The sequence below is a fragment of the Thunnus maccoyii genome, chromosome 16 (assembly GCF_910596095.1).
Source record: "Thunnus maccoyii chromosome 16, fThuMac1.1, whole genome shotgun sequence".
NCBI lineage: Eukaryota > Metazoa > Chordata > Actinopteri > Scombriformes > Scombridae > Thunnus > Thunnus maccoyii.
Genome location: NC_056548.1, coordinates 4,744,875 through 4,764,446, shown reverse-complemented (window position 1 = coordinate 4,764,446; position 19,572 = coordinate 4,744,875). Strand labels below are relative to the sequence as shown.

The 19,572-nt window shown below is 36.3% G+C and overlaps 2 protein-coding genes across 3 annotated transcripts; one reads left to right on the top strand and one right to left on the bottom strand.

Moving 5' to 3' along the window:
* Window positions 1-2,440: 2,440 nt before the first annotated feature.
* On the top strand, window positions 2,441-8,124 carry LOC121881158 (dr1-associated corepressor). The gene is made up of 6 exons (XM_042388814.1): window positions 2,441-2,608; window positions 3,766-3,838; window positions 5,203-5,296; window positions 5,571-5,687; window positions 6,259-6,358; window positions 7,256-8,124. The coding sequence occupies exons 1-6, from the start codon at window positions 2,567-2,569 to the stop codon at window positions 7,280-7,282; spliced, it is 453 nt and encodes a 150-aa protein (XP_042244748.1). The 5' UTR covers window positions 2,441-2,566; the 3' UTR covers window positions 7,283-8,124.
* A 99-nt stretch (window positions 8,125-8,223) lies between these two features.
* On the bottom strand, window positions 8,224-16,093 carry LOC121881156 (activator of 90 kDa heat shock protein ATPase homolog 1-like). 2 transcript variants are annotated; one of them, XM_042388813.1, is made up of 10 exons: window positions 15,833-15,901; window positions 13,940-14,032; window positions 12,136-12,326; window positions 11,761-11,843; window positions 11,543-11,660; window positions 10,600-10,691; window positions 10,292-10,420; window positions 10,071-10,172; window positions 9,848-9,899; window positions 8,224-9,309 (listed from the first exon to the last, which is right to left on the bottom strand). In XM_042388813.1, coding segments are annotated over exons 2-10 (942 nt in total). In that variant the 5' UTR covers window positions 13,942-14,032; window positions 15,833-15,901; the 3' UTR covers window positions 8,224-9,136. The 2 variants fall into 2 exon arrangements, with proteins under 2 accessions (XP_042244747.1, XP_042244746.1); XM_042388812.1 differs by lacking the exon at window positions 13,940-14,032 and having other exon boundaries at window positions 15,833-16,093.
* Between the last annotated feature and the right edge of the window lie 3,479 nt (window positions 16,094-19,572).

Sequence of the window (19,572 nt, the reverse complement as noted above, 5' to 3'; positions counted from 1 at the left end):
ATTTCTTACAAATATTGCGGACAGATCAGTTTAAATCCACAATATAGAAGATCTGACGTAGTTTCAGTTTTACAATAAACACAGACAGGACATGAAAATACTGAAAACACATCCCACATCCTGCTACAACAAAATGTTTTAACACCTACCGTCTACATGACAAGCAGCGTACACGCAGACTGCAAACAGCACACGAGGAAACATGGTGTCGTCTGTCAAATGAATAAATAAAAATAACAGGTCGTCCCGCAGTTGTGAAGCTTTATAAGTGTTGTATAACCTTTGTAATGAATACTGATTAACCTTATCTTCGACCTTTGTAGTCATTAGTGCAGCCAAACAGAGTAATATACCAGAGATAATGGATTTATAATTGCAAGCACATCAAGTTTAAATTAAACTGTCTGCTTGACACATTAATTTCAACATTATATACCTGAATGAATAAGATGAATGAACATAAGTAAAGCAGAGGAGTCACCACATTAACTCTGATTAAGTCAGCCTCAGTCAAGACATTAATGTTTTATCATTATTTTAAAAGGATCGGGGTAAAAGCCAATCATTCTTATTAGTATTTCAGTTTGATGTATATAAGAGCTGCAACAATTAGTCAATAAATTGATGAGTAGATGGATATAAAATTATTAAATTACATGTGATGCAATAGGAAGTACTCACTGTGAAGTCCAGTCAAAGTTCAGTGACAAAGGATTTAGATTAATTTAATGTTAAGGATATAAATCTTTATAAATGAAGCTGTTGCCGATTGTTATCAGTGTTCATGATATAGGGGAGACCAGGGACAGTTGTGACACTTTTTGCGATTTTACTAATAAATCAAAAGCATTGGAACTGGAACAGTCTATTCGCTATATTATAAACTTCAATGTGTCAACTGGTGAAACAATGTATTTAAGTGGTTTTATGAAATATGTACAGGTTGCAAAATTGATTTAAATACAGTCACTCCACTGTTACAACTGTCTCAGTGTGCAGGGACGGTTGTAACATGTCAAAAATATACATAATTAATCAGTCAAATACTCAAAATGAAAAATATCATTTATCATTCATATTATTGTGACTGTTCATTCCTTTTTTAATGAATAAAGGTATTAATAATGAAGAGCTTTTTTCATAATACATGACAAAAAAGAGGGGAAGCCATCAAATTATATGCAAGAAAATTATTTAATGGGTAGAACACACATCCTCAAAAAAGTTTAAACATGAAATCAAGATGGATTAGTTTGAGGACAACATTCAGTACAGTCACTTGGAAAATGCCGTATGATCTGGTCGCTGTCCTGACTGATTTGCCCTGTTTCCACTGATGTGGAACTGATTATCATTAACTTAGCATGTATTTTTTATGACATTTTACATTTAATTTGCTATCTATCTATCTATCTATCTGTCTATCTATCTATCTATCTATCTATCTATCTGTCTATCTATCTATCTATCTGTCTGTCTATCTATCTATCTATCTATCTATCTATCTATCTATCTATCTATCTATCTATCTATCTATCTATGTAGGCTTAAAATATAAATGAAACTTGGTTCAGCGATGGTTGTAACAACCATCCCAGTTTTGTTTTCACCTCATGTGAACTAGCTTAATTGCTTATGTTTGCCATTTCTATTTTCAGCTTAGAAAACAGTGATTCTAATTATACTTGTCTGGATTCCTAGACATTTAATCTCAGGACAGTATCCAAAAAATACATCTGATAGAAAAGTTACATTTTTACCTAAAAAACCACACTTTTGTTGGTAACTCTCTCTGGGAGTTTCAAATGTGGCTCCTTTTTTGTAAACATAATACAATCTAACTGAGCATGTGCAGAGTGAGTGTAATTACTGAAGCTTGTTTCTGATTGGAGGAATTCAAGGTATTACAACTGTCCCATGTTACAACTGTCCCTGGTCTCCCCTATTCATGCCTCAAAATATGCTATAATATGGTGAAAACATGTTTCATATTTAATCATTTCAGTCAACTTTTCATTGTCTCATGTGGTTTGAAATGTGCGCCAGTCACATATGTTGTTAAATTGGTGAAATATGCATTTAAGCACATTAAATGTGCTTAAAGATGCGGGGGACTTAGTTTCGTAATGCTTAATTCTTTTATTATTTTCACACAGATTGCAAATTATTTTACTAATATTAACACAGAATACTATTGAAACAGATTGGAAACTATGCACTGCTGTAATTTTTATTTTTTATCTTTCATTTTATCTTTCATTAAAAATAAATATACACACTTTTTTATAAACTTGTTAAAACTCGATAAAAAAAAACACAATTAAAACACCCAAAGAGAACGAGACTTTTAAACATGTTTATAGTGTCTAAAATTATTCATTAATTTACCTGCGGGGGTCGTGACGTCATCGCGGGGTCACGGGGCTGACCTCAGGTGTGTGTGTTTTTTTTTTCTGCATCAGGTTTTCAGGTTTCTTCCTGCTGAACGTAAACAAATGGACACAACGGCGGTTTGCAGTAAAAACATGAAAAATGTGATCGAAGCGCGCGGATTAAAGCGAGTAAAATGCCCGGACAGAAGAGAAGATATAGTGTACGGTTCCCTCCTGTGAGTAAACATTTCACTGAGTTAACTTTAAGTTGTTTAAAAGTCAGATGAAGTCAGTTAAAAGCTAACTGAGATAGCATGTAGCATGGAGCGTCTGCTGCCTTCAGGGGGCGTCGGAAATCTATTTTACCACTCTGACAGGGTGATAAATATTACGACTGTTTTCTAAAATAACGTGATGAAAGATGGAAAATTTACAGTGCAGACAGAAGAGAAGCTGAGCCAGCAAATTACGATGAAAGTGAAATTTTGCATAACGTTAAAACATAATTTAGCAATTAAATTGATCAAAATCTGAAATATATATTCAACTCTGTACATTTGCGCTGCAACGATGAGTCGAATACTCGATTAGTTGAAGAAAATTAATCTGCAACTATTTTGATAATTGATTAATCATTTAAGTCATTTTTTCAAGCATAAACACCAAACATTAGATGGCTCCAGGTTGTCAAATGTCAGAATCAGCTGCTTGTCTTGATACTTTCACTATAGGAAATTGACTTAGAGCTCCCACAATTAGTTGATTAATAGATTCCAGCTTCTCAAATGTGAATATTTTCTGGTTTCTTTAGTCTATGACAGTAAACTGAACATCTTTGGGTCGTGGACAAAACAACTAATCGATTGTGAGACTGAATATTGGAGCGAGACTTATTGACATATACAGTACTTTTGTTGAGTTTATATTCAACATCAGTAACTGTGAATGATGAAAAATGTCGATCACTCTTTGCCAAAGTCCAAAGTGACGTCCTTGAATGTTTTGTTTTCTCCCAACCAACAGTTCACAACCCGCAGATATTCAGTTTACTGTCAAATATTCACATTTATCTGAATACGTATCTGTCACCAGAAGTAGCCACATATCAGTCTGTTTGAACTCTGTTCCCGGTGTTTTCTATTCTAACTTTGTTCTTATGTGCTTACATGTATCATGTATCAATCTTAGGTATCAAAAGCTATCAAACATTTCACTCTAAGTTGTTCATGTATGACTACTGTGTTCATGACAAATTAACCTTTTAAATAAAACAGCGGCTCCAAAAAAACCACAGGAAACCGAAGTGTACAAGGAGCACCTGAATGCTGCATCTTAACTTATTGTACTGTATATCATCTGTCTGTGTTGATGTTTTTGGTGAAATGTTTCGCAGAGTCGCATCAAAAAGATCATGCAGAAGGACACAGAGGTGGGGAGGATCGCGATGGCTGTTCCTGTGATCATCTGTATCCTTAAAGCGGCAGACATGCTGACGGTCGTACTGAGAGCTGCTACCATCGCTCTGCAGAGACCGTTTTACCTCCATCTGTCTGTTTGCAGCAGTCTTTTCCATTTCTAAATATAGTGCTGCATTCTGGGAGTTGTGGTCCCTCCAGTGTGTGTGAGGTCAAACTTTATATCAGCGGTTTGGACCTTATTAACCTCCTGCACTCAGCTTGTGGTCATTTTTATTTTTACAAATATCGCTTGTGACGTAGTGTGTGGATTTTGAATATTCTTCAAGTTTAGTTTGTGGCTTTAGTCAGTAGGTTTGTTTATCAAATCTCAACACAGACTGAATAACATCATAGAATCTTATGATTGTTTTCTCATTTCTGGTGATTTATGCCCTGATTTTAAAGAAATTCTAAGTTGTATTTTATTGTTATTTTACTGAATTTTAGGAAAGTTCTTATAATAATGTTTTATGTTAAACATTAGAGAAGTTTTGCATATTTTTGATGAATGAAAAACATGTAAAAATGTGTTTTTAGTCATGACAGTACCATAAAAAAGTATTGTTTTTGCTGAAAATCAGGTAAAGAAACTGAAGAGTTCAATTTAAATCCAGCCCTACATTTAAAGTTTTCATGCCTCCCAAAAAATCTAAGTATGTATAGTTGTACAGCTTAATACACAACAACTAGAGCTGGGTATCGGTACTACCTTTAAGGTATTGACTGAAATTACCCAGTACCAAGAAGTATTGAAGCTTCTCCTGTCAAATGATACCTGCATTTGATCCTTTTTCTACCCAGATTTAGAAAAAAATTACTATTTGTATAGTTTTACTTGCAGCCAATCACTGCAAGCGTTCTTTGATTCATTCGTGTGATTGGCCCGCTACTGCAGCTACAACCTGTACAGTCTGCAGTGATAATACTTCATTGTACAGATTTGTACAGTTATTTAATAAATATTTCAATAGTTTGAACATTTTCAAAATGTATTATTGTACAAATCATTTAGATGGGAGGAGCGGTGGCATTTTAACTGAATGCTTCCATTCACATGACGAGTATTGAATGAAGTACTCTCAGGGTATCAGTATCTCTTTAAGGGTACTGGTACGCAGCACTAACCACAACCTAGAAATGAGGCATTCATTAACAAAAACAATGCTTCAAATGATTAAATACAATGTACCAAAAATATAATCTGTTTTCTGCTGTAATCAAGGAGGAAATAGTGACAGTGAGGATATTTTATCATCAATTATAGAGGTGACAGTAGGTGTGTGTTGTTTCGAAGCAGACATGTAGAGATGTGTTGACGTGTTCAGTGTAGCGTGACGTGTCGCAGCTGTGGAGTCCTGAACTTCAGAGATCAGCGCGAGCGTTGGAGATGTTCCTGAAGTCTCTGCTGACCAAAACCTGTCTGATAACTCAGTCGAAGCTCAGCACCGTCGTGTCTGTCGCGCACATGTAAGTAAGTCTGTCGTTCCACCTTCACACAGGAATCATAATATAACATAGAGCTGAACATGGCACATATTACAGTGGACTGACAGTTACTATTGATTATTGTTTATTAATCTTTTATTATTATTCCTCTTTCCTTGTAAATCATTTGTGGAGGTTGTTGTGATGCGTTCACTGCCTGTTTAAAGGTGACAGGAATATTTTTTTTAAAAATGCAGCAAAAATAAAACTTGTGTATGAATATCAAACAACAAGTTTATTATGTTTATGATGGTAGGAAGCAGTGCATCGAGTCAGAGAAGCTCTTCCACTTTCTCAAAGACCTGGTGGAGCGAACAACATCTACGGCAGCCCAGAAGGACAACAGAGGCTTGAGTATGTGGCCGTTGTACAGGTAGAGACTGAGACGTTTTTTTATAAAGTTTAACTTGTAAAGTGTCATTGGTTTTTAAGAGATCATATTTTCAGAGCAGCTGTATTAGCACTTGAGAAGCATTAAAGGAAGGAGGAGTTACTGTAGTAAATATTGTGACGTAAATAAGTGAGGTAATACGATGCATTTCTTTTGTTTTGAATGGTGTATATTGACACTATATGTGACTGGTTCTAAGTTATACCTGTTCACTTAAATCTGTCATTATCAATTAATCTGCTGATTATTTTATTTATTTCTTCATTGATTATTGTCTCATCTATTAAATGACATAAAGAAGGTTAAAAAGCTAAATTCATCAGAGCCCATGTAAAGTCCACAAATTGCTTTTTTTGTTCAACCAACAGTTCAAATACCAAAGATATTTAATTAACTGTCATATAAAACAGAGAAATCCTCAGAGAAGCTGAAATCAGAGAATGTTTTATTTTATCTTAAAAAACATCTGAATTAATAATTTTCCACTGATCAACTATCTGATTAATCTCATAGTTTCAGCTCTAATCTGTATATTACATGTTGTTCTTTTCAGGACCAAACGGCATGAAATTTCTGTTAAAAAAACAGCTGAAGTGGGAGAAAAGGCGCCGCGACAGAGTCTCGACTCACTTAACAACGACTCAAGCTCCAGCGTACGTACTCTGTCTGAAAACCGCTGGAATCTTCTGTATTTTTCTTATTGTCAACAAATCTCATGTTTGGATCCAAACCAACAATGAACTGATCTACTTATAAGTATTGTGTGTGTATCCAGAGCCTGATACATCTTATTCTCTATGCTGTAGACCTCCATTATTGTCCAAAAACTATTAAAAACACGTTAGTTTGTTTCTACTACAGTGTAAATTCCTCAAAGAACTTCAGTAGAAAGTCTAGAGGTCGTGATATGTATGACATCAAGCTAGTTGTCAGTTCCTGCACATGCTCAGTGGAGTCCGCCTTACACAGAACTACTCTCCAGAGACTGAAAACAAGATCGCTCTTATTCGTCTTTGGAGCCGTTTCTAAACAAACTAACGTGACTAAACTCTTCATATTGAGGGAACATGTCACCCAGTGCAGCGGTGTGACTCACTGATGTGTTTTTAATAGTTTCTCGGCAACAACGGAGGTGTACGGCACAGAGGAAGAAGATATATCAGGCTCTGAATACACACAACACTTGCAAGAAGAATGAGTTCATTGTTGTGTTTTTGCACAGACAGTAAGGTGTTTAGAGGATCTGCTGTTGCTTGCATTTGTGTTTTTAGTCCCCATCATTGCAGCATTTTAGATATAAAAAGGTTAGATGCTCTTCTTCACTCCAGCAGCTTTTGCATTTGCTGGTGATTTAAAAACCCTCAGCTGACTGGTCTGAAAGGCTCTAAGCTGCAACAGTGGCCCCGTGAGGCTGTAATGTGCATCTACACACCAGGAAATAAAAATGTTGGGGAGGACAAAAATACTCTGCTTTTCTCAACTTTGCATGACAGAAGGAGCTGATGAGTTGGATTTCAAGGTAACTGACTAACTTCCTGTCTTTCTTCCAGGAGTCGGAGCTCTACATCTGTTTATAACTCCGCAGGCACGACCAGAGGAAACAGCTGCAAACCAACAGCAGCACATCACTTCATCACATCAGTCTTCTTTGATTTTTTTCCTTTTTTTTAATATAAGCTGTACTGGTCCAGGTCACCATTTTGGTGGAAACAATATAATATCTTCTACCATGAAATAATTGCTGACATCTAATTTAAAAGTTAAAAAACAAAGATTTAAGTTATGTCGTATTTTAGACTTTTGCCTGCTTAAATACAGATGTTTTTTCTTTTTCAAATTTAATTTATGGCCTTCTGTAATTAAGTACTTTTCTTTTTTTCCCCCTATTTAAGATTATAAATATATTTGATGATGACTGAAATGTGTAAATTTGCACTAAAGAAAATACTTAGATTGCTTTATAGTTTTAGATTCTAAAACCTTTTTTTGTTGACGGGGAAAGTTTGTTTATTTGTTCAGGATGTTTGAAGCTTTTTGTTTTGTATTTGGATGAAGCTTGTGATGTTATGATCTACTAATATTACTTCAATGGTAAGATACTGTATGTCTGAAAGGTTTCTACACATTTTCCATGAGAAAAATCACTTTTTCTAACCATTTTAGACACTGAGCATCTTGTTTTATACTGTTTAGACTACAGTGATGCTGAGGAGTTAGATACCTCTATGTCCTAATGAAAATGAGATTAGTTTTTTCCTCCAAGAAAAAGATGTTAAATTTGACCTACAGCCATCTTTAAAACCAAAATAAGTGCTTGTTCTGCTGTAGTGTCCTTTATGGTTTCTGTTTTGAGCGTTTAATTTTTAAAGCACTTGTAAATTAACGTTTTAAAAACAGCAAACCCTTTCTGCATTTTGATTAAAAAAAAAAAGTGTAAATAAATTCATTTCACCTTCTTTGAGTGACAAATTTAATGTGAAGTAGTTTAAAAGATGTTGCTCACATAAATAAAAACAAATCAAGAGCATACAGGGATTCGTTTAATCTTTTTACATTGTGACGGGATGAAATAAATAGATGCATTTTGTTCTCAAAGCTTTTTTTTTTTTTTTTTTAACTGGAAATGTACATTTTGAAGCCAAATATAGCAAAACGTCTCTTTAGTTGCTACGCTAGCTACCTGCAGAAAGACTTGAAACTTGTTTTTCCCGTGTTTCAACACTGTGACAAACATTTAATATTTCCTGCTGAAGGGTCCAAGGAGGTCTTCCTCTGCCCGGGCGGCGGACGTACGCGCCGGGCTCGTTAAACGTGCACCAAATCAAGTCTCAACGAAGCAACTGAAAAGTACAGCAACTGCTTAGCTATAAGTGACAGACTTCAAGTTCAGATCCAGCAGTCGTCCCTCAGTCTGGCAGGTTGAAATGGAACATGCATCTTCACTACAGTTACACTTGAAAAGAGTAAAATAAGTAAAAAATAAACATTCATTTTCAAAGCAACATAATTGTTTTTTTTTTTCAAATAAAAAGAAAATCAACGTTTATTTTTAACTCTTAGCATTAATTACCTATTTATAGAACCGGAGGCCAATTTGCATTAGTGGTTCATTAGATTCTTCTTTGCTTTATTCAATCCATTTTCCGTCCAGAGTCTCAAAGGCACAGTCCATTTACGCTACTTAGAACAACTGACCCAAATACTGAAGGGGGGGAAAAAAAGTCTCGATTTAAATATGTTCAGAAATTAAAACATTTACATGTACACAGACAGGTGACAGGTCGGCCTCGCTTAATTCATCTCTTTCGTTAACTCGTGCTATGAGTTTACACTGAAATATCGTGTGCCAGAGAGATCGAAGGACAAGAAGATTTAAAAATCCAAAAAAAAAAAAAAAACGGAAAAGAAAACAGCATTACAGTACACCGTCTTCAGAAGAGCCGCGCTCCGTAGCCAAATGTCTGTTTAATAGCTTCGAAGTAGTATCTCTTCCAGCCCTCTTTCGTCCGCTCCTCCTCGCTGTCCGGGACGCCTCGACACTCCACCTTCAGCTCCGTCTCGCTGCTCCGGTCCAAGAAGGTCATCGTGATTGTCGCGTAGTGCTCTGTAGGAGGAAAACGATCACATGATGACGATCGATGTCTGAAATATTACAGCAATCAACTACAGAAACACAAACTGGATGAATTAAGACCAGAAAATTGCTTCACTGCTTCAAGCGATTAATTCTAAAATTTAAAAATTTGAATAAGAGACGACAGTTATGAAGTTTGGTCCATAATATACCCATAATTTTTCCTAATAGTATATAAACAGTATTTAAAATGTAAAATACAATGAAGAATTCACATCTCAAGCTACCACAACAAATATAGAACTCTTAAAATTCTTATTTTATCAAACCAACAACACAAAAACTCCGTCCTTCCATTTAAAATAGTGTGAAAAACAATAAATTATTTTAACTGACAGATACTAAAAAGTGTCAACTTCAGTTTGATTTATTGTTTCAGATGTTTCTAGACTTAATTTCATATGCATAAAATATTTTTTCTACGGCTACCGTCCTCGCTTTTGGACAATTTGTGTTTAAAAATGGCTTTTTAAATGTAAAATATACTTAAATATATACATCAACATACCGCAGGGCCAGTTGTTATACCTCCACTTCATGACTATTTTCTCATCAGGAACCTGGTGGCAAAAGAAGTTTTAAAGGATTCATTGTTGAGAGAGAATTTGTTCATTTACTTTAAAGGCACAATAAAGAACAAATATGAATAAAATCTCTGTTAATGTACACATGAACATGTTCTGTATTACAGTATTTTCAGAATAAGAGGTCAGACAGACAGACAGACTCACCAGCTCTGTGAATTCACCAAAAACATTTCCATCTAGCAGACGAAACTTCCCGCCTCGCTCTCCCTCCACCATCGCTGGAGCGTGTGTGAACGCCTGAACCATCTGTATAACGACGAGAAAAATATCGACATCAACATCTTATCTTGTCTTTTAAGTGATTGTAAACAAAATCTGTCACATAGTCCGACAGTCAGACACGAGGACAAACAGGTGAAACTCACCTCCTGGTTGACAAACACCCTGAACAGGTCGGCCGGCGAGGTGAGGAACGTTTCTCTTATGCTGAATTTACAGGTGGGAATCTTGACGCCAGTGTTGATTGGAGCAGCTGTGCTGCCCGAGGAGGAAATCTGTTCAACAAGAAGAACAAAACTCTGGTGAGAACAGATTTACTGCTTTATGTACAGTGATGGTACATAAAGCAACTGATCATTCTGTTACTGTGAATAATTCAATAACAAGAGTCTTTGTCTGGATGCCTGAGAATCTAACAGATGGAGGATGTTAATAAATGACAGTCGGGACCAACCTGAGTTTTATTCAACTTGGCTTTGGACTGTGATGTGGACTGCAGCTTCGCCACACCGTTAGCTGTCGGCAGGATCATCCCTTGTGTGAACTCTGCAATAAAAAAAACACAAAAATTGAGATTCAAACCAACTTTTTCTTCATCGTTACTGAATTTCTTGTTGTATGTGGTGGTGTTGTATGTCATGTTATCAAGTAATTGTGTGGTTTGTATTGTCATTGTGAAAGAAATCTGTATGTGGACCCTGAGAGGAATGAGGATCTAAATAATGGACGTTTTTGGAGCATTTTTGTGCCTTCGTTACAGAAAGAGGAGAGATGCAACAAAGATCTCTGGCAGTCTTAAATGGTCAGTATGAACAGGAGGAATGATGACAGCGAGGAAAACGTGTTTCAGTGTTCATTCAGACACCTGACTGTTGTTTTAAAACAGACTTGAAAAACTGTGAACTCGTCCTTTAACCCCTAAACTACAGTGAGAATTTTTAGGACCAAATAAGAAGGAATTTTATAATATTGTAAAAGCAAATTCTGCAATTTGTGTCATTTCTATTTGCAATTTATACAACAACATTTTTACATTTTCAATTTCTGTTGACTTGTAGACCCTTTTCACAGCAGGCAGAGCCATAATTAATGATATTATTTACACCTGTGCTTTTCCTGCTTTCACAAGTCAAAATGTCTGTGTTAAGTTTTGTTTCACTGCCTGTATAGAACCCTTAAAGTCATGAAACTATACATGTCTATCCTATCGTAAACCTTTAAAATGACTCATCACCTCAGGCCTGATCTGTTTTTCTGACCATTTAAATCACAGATTTATACTGTATACAATGAAAAACACCTGTCAATCAGCTGATCCTGTGTTTTAGGTTCTAGTGGTGACTTGATCCTTCCTTTTATTTCGACTTGGATCACTGACTGATCCTTTAAGAACTCGCCTGTTTTTAAGAACCCGACGTAGCTTCCCAGAGCCTCGCGGATTTTCTCAGCTCCTTTTGTTCTCATCAGGTTGGTCAGTGGCGTCTCAGGCTCGTCTTTGTTCAGCGATACACCGATCTGGATAAAAGATCACATGACGAGTTACCGCCACATTGTTCCTCCGCTGATCGGCCGGTTAAAAATCATTTTAACACGAGTTTGATAGTGAAAAACTTACATCAAGATCCTCCATGTCGTTCTCGTCGGACAGGTTTGGAACCTCAATCGTTCCTTTATATTTGACTCCCGCTTTCGACTTTCCTGGTAAAATGAAGAGAATAAAGACGTCAGCAGAGATTCACAGCCTCTTACTTCCTGATTTTTTATCTTTAAGGTTGATAATAACAGCTAATAATAATCAGCTACTCTCCTCTACAAGCCACTGATGCCTTTTTGAATCTTTTCTATTATAAAATATGCTTGTTATAGTGAGAAAGTGGATGTGAAGTCTATGAAAACAAACACAGCTGTAGGCAGATGATGAGGTTAGTTTCCTCTGTAACTAATCAGCAGTAACAATAAATCTCAGTAAACGTCCCAATCTTCTACTCACCGGTCCAAGTTGCTTTTACGTTCCATTCATAAAAGAAAATAAGTTTCCCTTTCCGGTTGTTGATCGAGGCCTCTCCTTCCACCTTGCTGACTTCCGTAACCTCGCAGCTCCCCTCCTCGTTCTCCACGCTCAGCCCGAGGAGCAGAGATTTTAATTTGTCCGACGACCAGTTTGTTGCATCTCGTTCAGTCCTGAAACGTCAAGAGGAGAACGCGGTGATGAGAGAGCAGATCCAGACAGGTCAACAACCCACATCTACATGCATCCCATATGGTTTACTGTTCCCTTTGGGCTTCTGCTGGTTTCTGTTAGATGGTGGAGATGGATAATCTATCCTATCACAATGAACAAACATCATGTCTACGTATATGTGTCAGAGTTTAAATATATCCGTTTACAGCTAAGGCTTTTTATAAGGCTATTTGTGTATTTGTTTGTTTATTGGGGACAGCGACAACATAGCAACATCGGTGTAAAAGGGTCGAGGTTCGCTCAACAGCAGATTTGCACATGAAGTCCCGACTCAACTTAAAATTGACAAATAGATAAAACATTTCATACATGACAGAATTACAATCAAAATAAGAGGAAAAACTGAAGTAAATGAATCAAAACTCTTTGATCTAATAATCTTAAACAATATAATCAGACGGGTGTAAAACACTACAAACATGCTGGGGTTAATCAATAAAAAACGTCACTCATTAGCACATATCTGAGTAGATTTTTAACCCTGTTTTAAGCTTTTTACCATGTTTTATAAACGCTGTATGCAGCAAAGTTCCTTATTTAAATAAGCAGAGTATTTCAATGATTTTCTGCTCTCACAGGAGAAGCTGATGGTACAAACTTGTTGCATCTATATTGGTCATTTCTGTCATTACTACAAAATGATAGAATAACCCAACAAAAACATATTCAGACATGATGACTAGAGCTGCATCGATTAATCAATTAGTTGCTTACTATTAAATTAATCGCCAACTATTTTTATAATCTATTAATTGTTTGGAGACATTCTTTAAAGGTGCAGTATGTAGAATTTAGTGGCATCTAGGACTTGGCAGAAATGGAATATAATATTCATAAATATGTTTTAATTAGTTTATAGTCACGTGAAAATAGGAATCGTTGCATTTTCGTTACCTTAGAATGAGCCTTCATATCTAAATAGAGAGCGAGTCCTCTGACACTGAGGCCGCCATGTTTCTACAGTAGCCCAGAACGGACAATCCAAACACTGGCTCTAAAGAAGGCCTTTCACATTTTTCGCGAGTTTCGCTACGCCTTGTAGGTTCTCCTACATGCTTGGAGGATGGGTGGGGGGTATTCAGTTGGTTGTCTGCAACCTCACCACTAGATGCCACTAAATCCTAAACACCAAGAAAGAAAATGTCCAAATTATCTGGTTCCAGCTTCTCAAATGTGAATATTTTCTGGTTTCTTTAGTCTATGACAGTAAACTGAATATCTTTGAGTTGTGGACTGTTGGTCAAGACAGAAAAAGACATGTGAGGACGTCATCTTGGGCTTTGAGAAACAGTGATTGTCATTTTTCACCATTTTCTGACATTTTATGGACCAAACAACTAATTGGTTAAATTGAGAAAACATCCACTGATTAATTGATAATGAAAATAATCTTTAGATGCAGCCCTGATGATGTCATATCTGATTAATTACCTTTTTCAGGCAAGTCTTAAGTCTCCACAAGACAATACTGTGTAGTAGGTAGAACACACTGAATAATACTGTGATATACAGAAATATGACCGTACTATCTCAAATGGGATTAAACACTAACATGTTCAGCAGTATATTCTCTCTCCAAAGGGACTCCAGACGACATTATTTCTGAAGTGCCTTCCAGATTTCCAGTAGCAGCAACAGCAGATCCCTATGGACAAAATTTATTTTGAGTGGCAGGAGCAAGTGGTGGTCTAGAGACACCCTTGGAATCACCAGCCAGCTAGCATTAGAGGTACCAAAACTGTACTTTGCATTTTGATTAAAGTATGGGCTTTTTGGAAACTACATAGCGTGTTATATTCACACAGCTGTATTACTTATTATAAATTATGCATACACTGTTTACTCCTGGTAAATACCCTGTGAATTTATCCTGTTCTCCTCTATTTAATATTTAACATTTTAATCTGTAGCTGCTCCTCTCAACATTCTTCTTCTATTGTAATTTTTTCTTTTTATATTCTTTAGGATCTCTTATTTTCCAGTATATCTTTTGTCTGTATATGTTTGACTGCTACGCACCTTAACACCAAGTCAAATTCCTCGTATGTCATCTGATTACATACTTGGCAATAAAGCTGATTCTGATTTAAAACAGTAACAGTTGGATAACATAAAGATCAGGGAGGGACAAATGAAGTGAGCCACCATTTTTCAAGTCTGTCTTAAAACAACAGTCAGGAGCCCAAATGAACACTGAGGCAGGTTTTTCTTGCTGTAATCATTCCTCCTGTTCATACTGACCATTAGAAGATCCCTTCATAATGCACTTACAATGGAAGTGATGGGGGACAAAATCCTTGTGTTGAGCAAAAAATGCATTTAAAAGTTTATCTGAAGCTTATATGAGGCTCTGAGTTAGTCATATCAAGTGAATATCTGCCACATTTACAGTCTTTTTAGAATCGAATTCCCTCGTTGTGTTTCCTCGGACAAGTATAGTAACAGAAAGCAGGAATTTGGCACTAAAAAGACTGTCTTTGTAAGATATTGAATCAATTTGACTAATTTGTACAGCTGAAGCTTCATATTAGCTTCAGATAAGCGTTTTAAATACATTTTTTCACAGAAGGAGGACTGTGGATTTTGTCCTCATCACTTACATTGTAAGTACATCATGAAGGGATCTTCTAATGGTCAGTATGAACAGGAGGAACGATTACAGCAAGAGAAAACATGAATAAAAATAGTGAATCTAACCTTTAAGTACATTTACCTGACAAGCATTTACTCACACAATTCAAAGTAGGGTCTCTTTGCAGCTAGGAGCAGCCGTTTAGATGTGTCACATGATGAAATATGATGTTCTACATCAAACCATTGAAGTGTGTAACCATGGAGATGAATAAGGTTACCATGGAGAAACCCATAGAGTTTAGTATAGGATTTATACTGCAATTTGAATATTATGGCCCCATTTTTTTACTACTTTACGCTCGCTAAAAGATAGAAACAACTACCACAACAAAACCTGGATGTATTAAAATATTTTATAATAAGACTCTCACGTTGTGAAGGAGGAATCTCACGTGTTCTGTTAAGGTGTAACAACTATGGTTTAACATTTTACTAAGAAAATATTCAACTATTCAGCATATTGTTACACTGAAACACGTGTAGTTGTATGTAATCATGCTGATAACCACCACAGACTGCTAATAATAACCTGAAGACAAGCATGTGAAGCTACATTAGCTTGCTACAACCGGAGCTAACTTGAAAACGGACATTAGCTCGATTACTGCCTTTAAATTTTAAATCTGACACCTTAACATTTATAATATCCAACATGTTACACCCTTAGCTGTCTCATTAACACACTTATCACCTCACCTGGCCTGTATATATGTTGAAATCCCCCCAAAATAACTGCTTTTCCTTGACATAAATACGAGCTCAATGTGACGTTAGCATTAGCAGGCTAGCTCGTCCTTTCATCATATCTCACCAGTGCCAGTTGTTGACATTAGTCGCATCTGCTCGCTCTTCTACAATCCAGCGAGGGTCTCCTTCTCCCCATTTTGCCATTTTGCTCAGCTAAGTAATATTAAAAGTTTAACTGTGTAACGTAGCGGGGTTGTTTGCCGCTAACGGTCCCGGTGCACGTTGTTTCTAGAAGCCTCTGCTGTCTCTCTAGCGGTGCTCCTGCGATTAGTCGCCGACTACAGAAATTGCTGGAAACGGAACTTTGGGGAACGACGTAAAAAAAAAAAAAGAAGAAGAAGGAAAAAAGGTCCCAGCCGGAAGTGTTCATCTAAAGAGTAGTTCCGCGTCAAAAAAGAAGGCTTCTGGGGAAAAAGAGAAAACTTTTGAGAGACATGTGCAGTTTTATCTTAAAGGATAGATCCACTATTTTTCAAGTCTCACTTGAAACAACAGTCAGGCGCCCAAATTAACACTGAAAGAGGTTTTTCTCTCTGTAATCATTCCTCCTCTCCCACTGGAGGACAGTATTGACTAAGTATATTTACTCAAGTAGCGTACTTAAGTACAATTTTGAGATACTTGTACTTTACTTGAGTATTTCCATTTGATACTACTTTATACTTCCACTCCACTACATTTCAGAGGGAAATATTGTACTTTCTACTCCACTACATTTATTTGACAGCTTTAGTTAACATACTTTTCAGTTGAAGATTTGACACAATAGATAGTATAACAAGCTTTTAAAATACAACGCATTGTTAAAGATGAAACCAGTGGTTTCCAACCCTTTTGGCTTTTGACGTCTTGCAAAAAGCAGTGTGTAGGATTTAGTGGCATCTAGCAGAACGGACTTGGCAGAAATGGAATATAAAATTCATAAGTATGTTTTAATTAGTGTATAATCACCTGAAAATAAGAATTTATTACTTTAGAATGAGCCCTTTATATCTGCAGAGGGAACAGATCCTCTTCCATGGAGCCCACCATGTTCCACCACTATGTTTCTACAGTAGCCCAGAACAGAAAAACTAATTACTGGTTTTACAGAGGGCCTTTCAGGTTTTTCACGAGTTTCGCAGCCACTGTTGGTTCTCTACACCCTTGGAGGGTGAGGGGGAGGGGGATTCAGTTTGTTGCAATCTGCAACCTCACCACTAGATGCCACTGAATCCTACACACTGGTCCTTTAAGATGTCTGAGTTGTTAACAGCTCCACCAAATAGTGATTTTTCTCTCTAAACTTCTCACATGGTTTCATTTTAATAAATGTTCAATTGATCCAATATTTCACCAAAAAATCAGTGATTAGAGAAAAAGTCCAAAAACTGAAAACAGATTTGTGTATCAGAACTTTGTTTTTTCTTCTTTCCTCTCCTATTAATCATCTCACGACCCCTCAGATTTATCTGCTGACCCTTTGGAGGGGCCCGACCCCTAGGTTGGGAACCACTGGACTAAACTAGCTAACTGTATATAAAGTAGTTGAAACTAGCTCCACCTCCAGCAGCTACAACAGTAACATGCTGCTCTAACACTGATGCTTCACTATTAATAATCTAATGATGTCATATATATTAATATATCAGTCAGAGGGACCAAACCACTACTTTTACTACAATACTTTAAATACATCAAGCTCATAATAATACTTATTTACTTTTACTGCAATACTTTAACTACATCAAGCTCATAATACTTTTGTACTTTCCCTTTTCATGCAGGAATTTTAGTTGTGATGGAGTATTTTTACATTGCTGTATTGGTACTTTTACTTAAATAAAGGGTCTGAATACTTTTTCTAAAACTGATCAATGATTAGTTGCAACTCTGATGACATTCCTGAAGCATTTACATGATTCACAGTAAACACATTCCTCCATTTAGCTGAATTTACATATTAGACAGTAAGGAGGAAAATGAGGACAGTGTGCTATTTTATTCTCTCCAGTTTCTAACAGCTAATCCCCCTTGTACTGTGGTCCTTATCACTGTGAACTCTGCCAATGTGGGAGGAAAGTCTTAATATTAGTATCTTATCGACAGTGGTCTCTGGTGGGAAGTCAGTGAGGGATCACGTCCATGTCAATGCATTAGCACCTTACATCAGCAGGTGACTGTATGTAAACATCTAATCAATTGCTTTTCAATTCATTCCAATTTTCAAACCAATTTTCAAACTATGCTCATATGTTTCTGAAATCAACTGTTAATAAAAAGGCAGATTAAACTAATTGCAAAGAGTGTAAACAAACACCTCCATGGCAGAGATAATGAGCATCATCAGAACAGATAATTACTAATGATTACACCAATCAGACTCATAGGGTGGTTTGTGAAGTAGTCTTGGTAATAAGAGGAAAATGAAACTGAAAAGACGAAGGTGGTTGCGGAAGCGAAAGCTACAGCTTAGTTGTCTAATGACGTTGGTGATCCTCTGACTTTTCCTCTAGCACCATCATCAGGTCAAAATTTTATTTTATTATATTTTTGAAAAATCCTAATTAAGTAGAAGCACCTAAGTATTATGAGCTTGATGTAGTTAAAGTATTGCAGTAAAAGTAGTGGTTTGGTCCCTCTGACTGATATATTATTATATATGACATCATTAGATTATTAATAGTGAAGCATCAGTGTTAGAGCAGCATGTTACTGTTGTAGCTGCTGGAGGTGCAGCTAGTTTCAACTACTTTATATACAGTTAGCTAGTTTAGTCCAGTGGTTCCCAACCTAGGGGTCGGGCCCCTCCAAAGGGTCAGCAGATAAATCTGAGGGGTCATAAGATGATTAATGGGAGAGGAAAGAAGAAAAAACAAAGTTCTGATACACAAATCTGTTTTCAGTTTTTGGACTTTTTCTTTAATCTTTGATTTTTGGTGAAATATTGGATCATTTGAATTTATTGAAATGAAACCATGTAAGAAGTTTAGAGGGAAAAATCACTATTTGGTGGAGCCGTTAACAACTCATAGACATCTGAAATGTGACTCCGACTACACACTGCTTTTTGTAAGACGTCAAAAGCCAAAAAGGTTGGAAACCACTGGTTTCATCTTTAACAATGTGTTGTATTTTAAAAGCTTGTTATATTATCCATTGTGTCAAATCTTCATCTGAAAAGTAACTAAAGCTGTCAAATAAATGTTGTGGGGTAGAAAATACAATATTTCCCTCTGAAATGTAGTGGAGTGGAAGTATAAAGTAACATCAAACAGAAATACTCAAGTGAAGTACAAGTACCTCAAAATTGTACTTAAGTGCAGTACTTGAGTCAATGTACTTAGTTATTTTCCACCACTGTTGATAAAATACATTTAAATAAATGTACTTTATCAGATAATCAGGTGATCCTAAGTGCTGCTTTGTCAAAATCAGAATCAGAATCAGCTTTATTGGCCAAACATGTTCACGCATACAAGGAATCTGGTTTCTAGTGACTCTTGATGTAATTACATACAGAAAGACACACAAGGACAACAAGCTGAACAATGATGATTAAACTTAAACATATCACTATCATGTACGAGCAAGCGGATGAAAAAATAGACACATGGCTGCAACTAACGATTATTTTCATGATCTATTCATCTGTCCATTATATCCTTGATTAATTGTTTGGTCTATAAAATGTCAGAAAATGGTGAAAACTGTCAATCTGTGTTTCCCAAAGCCCAAGATAACATCCTCAAATATCTTGTTTTGTCCACAACCCAAAAATATTCAGTTTACTGTCATAGAAGACTAAAGAAACCAGCAAATATT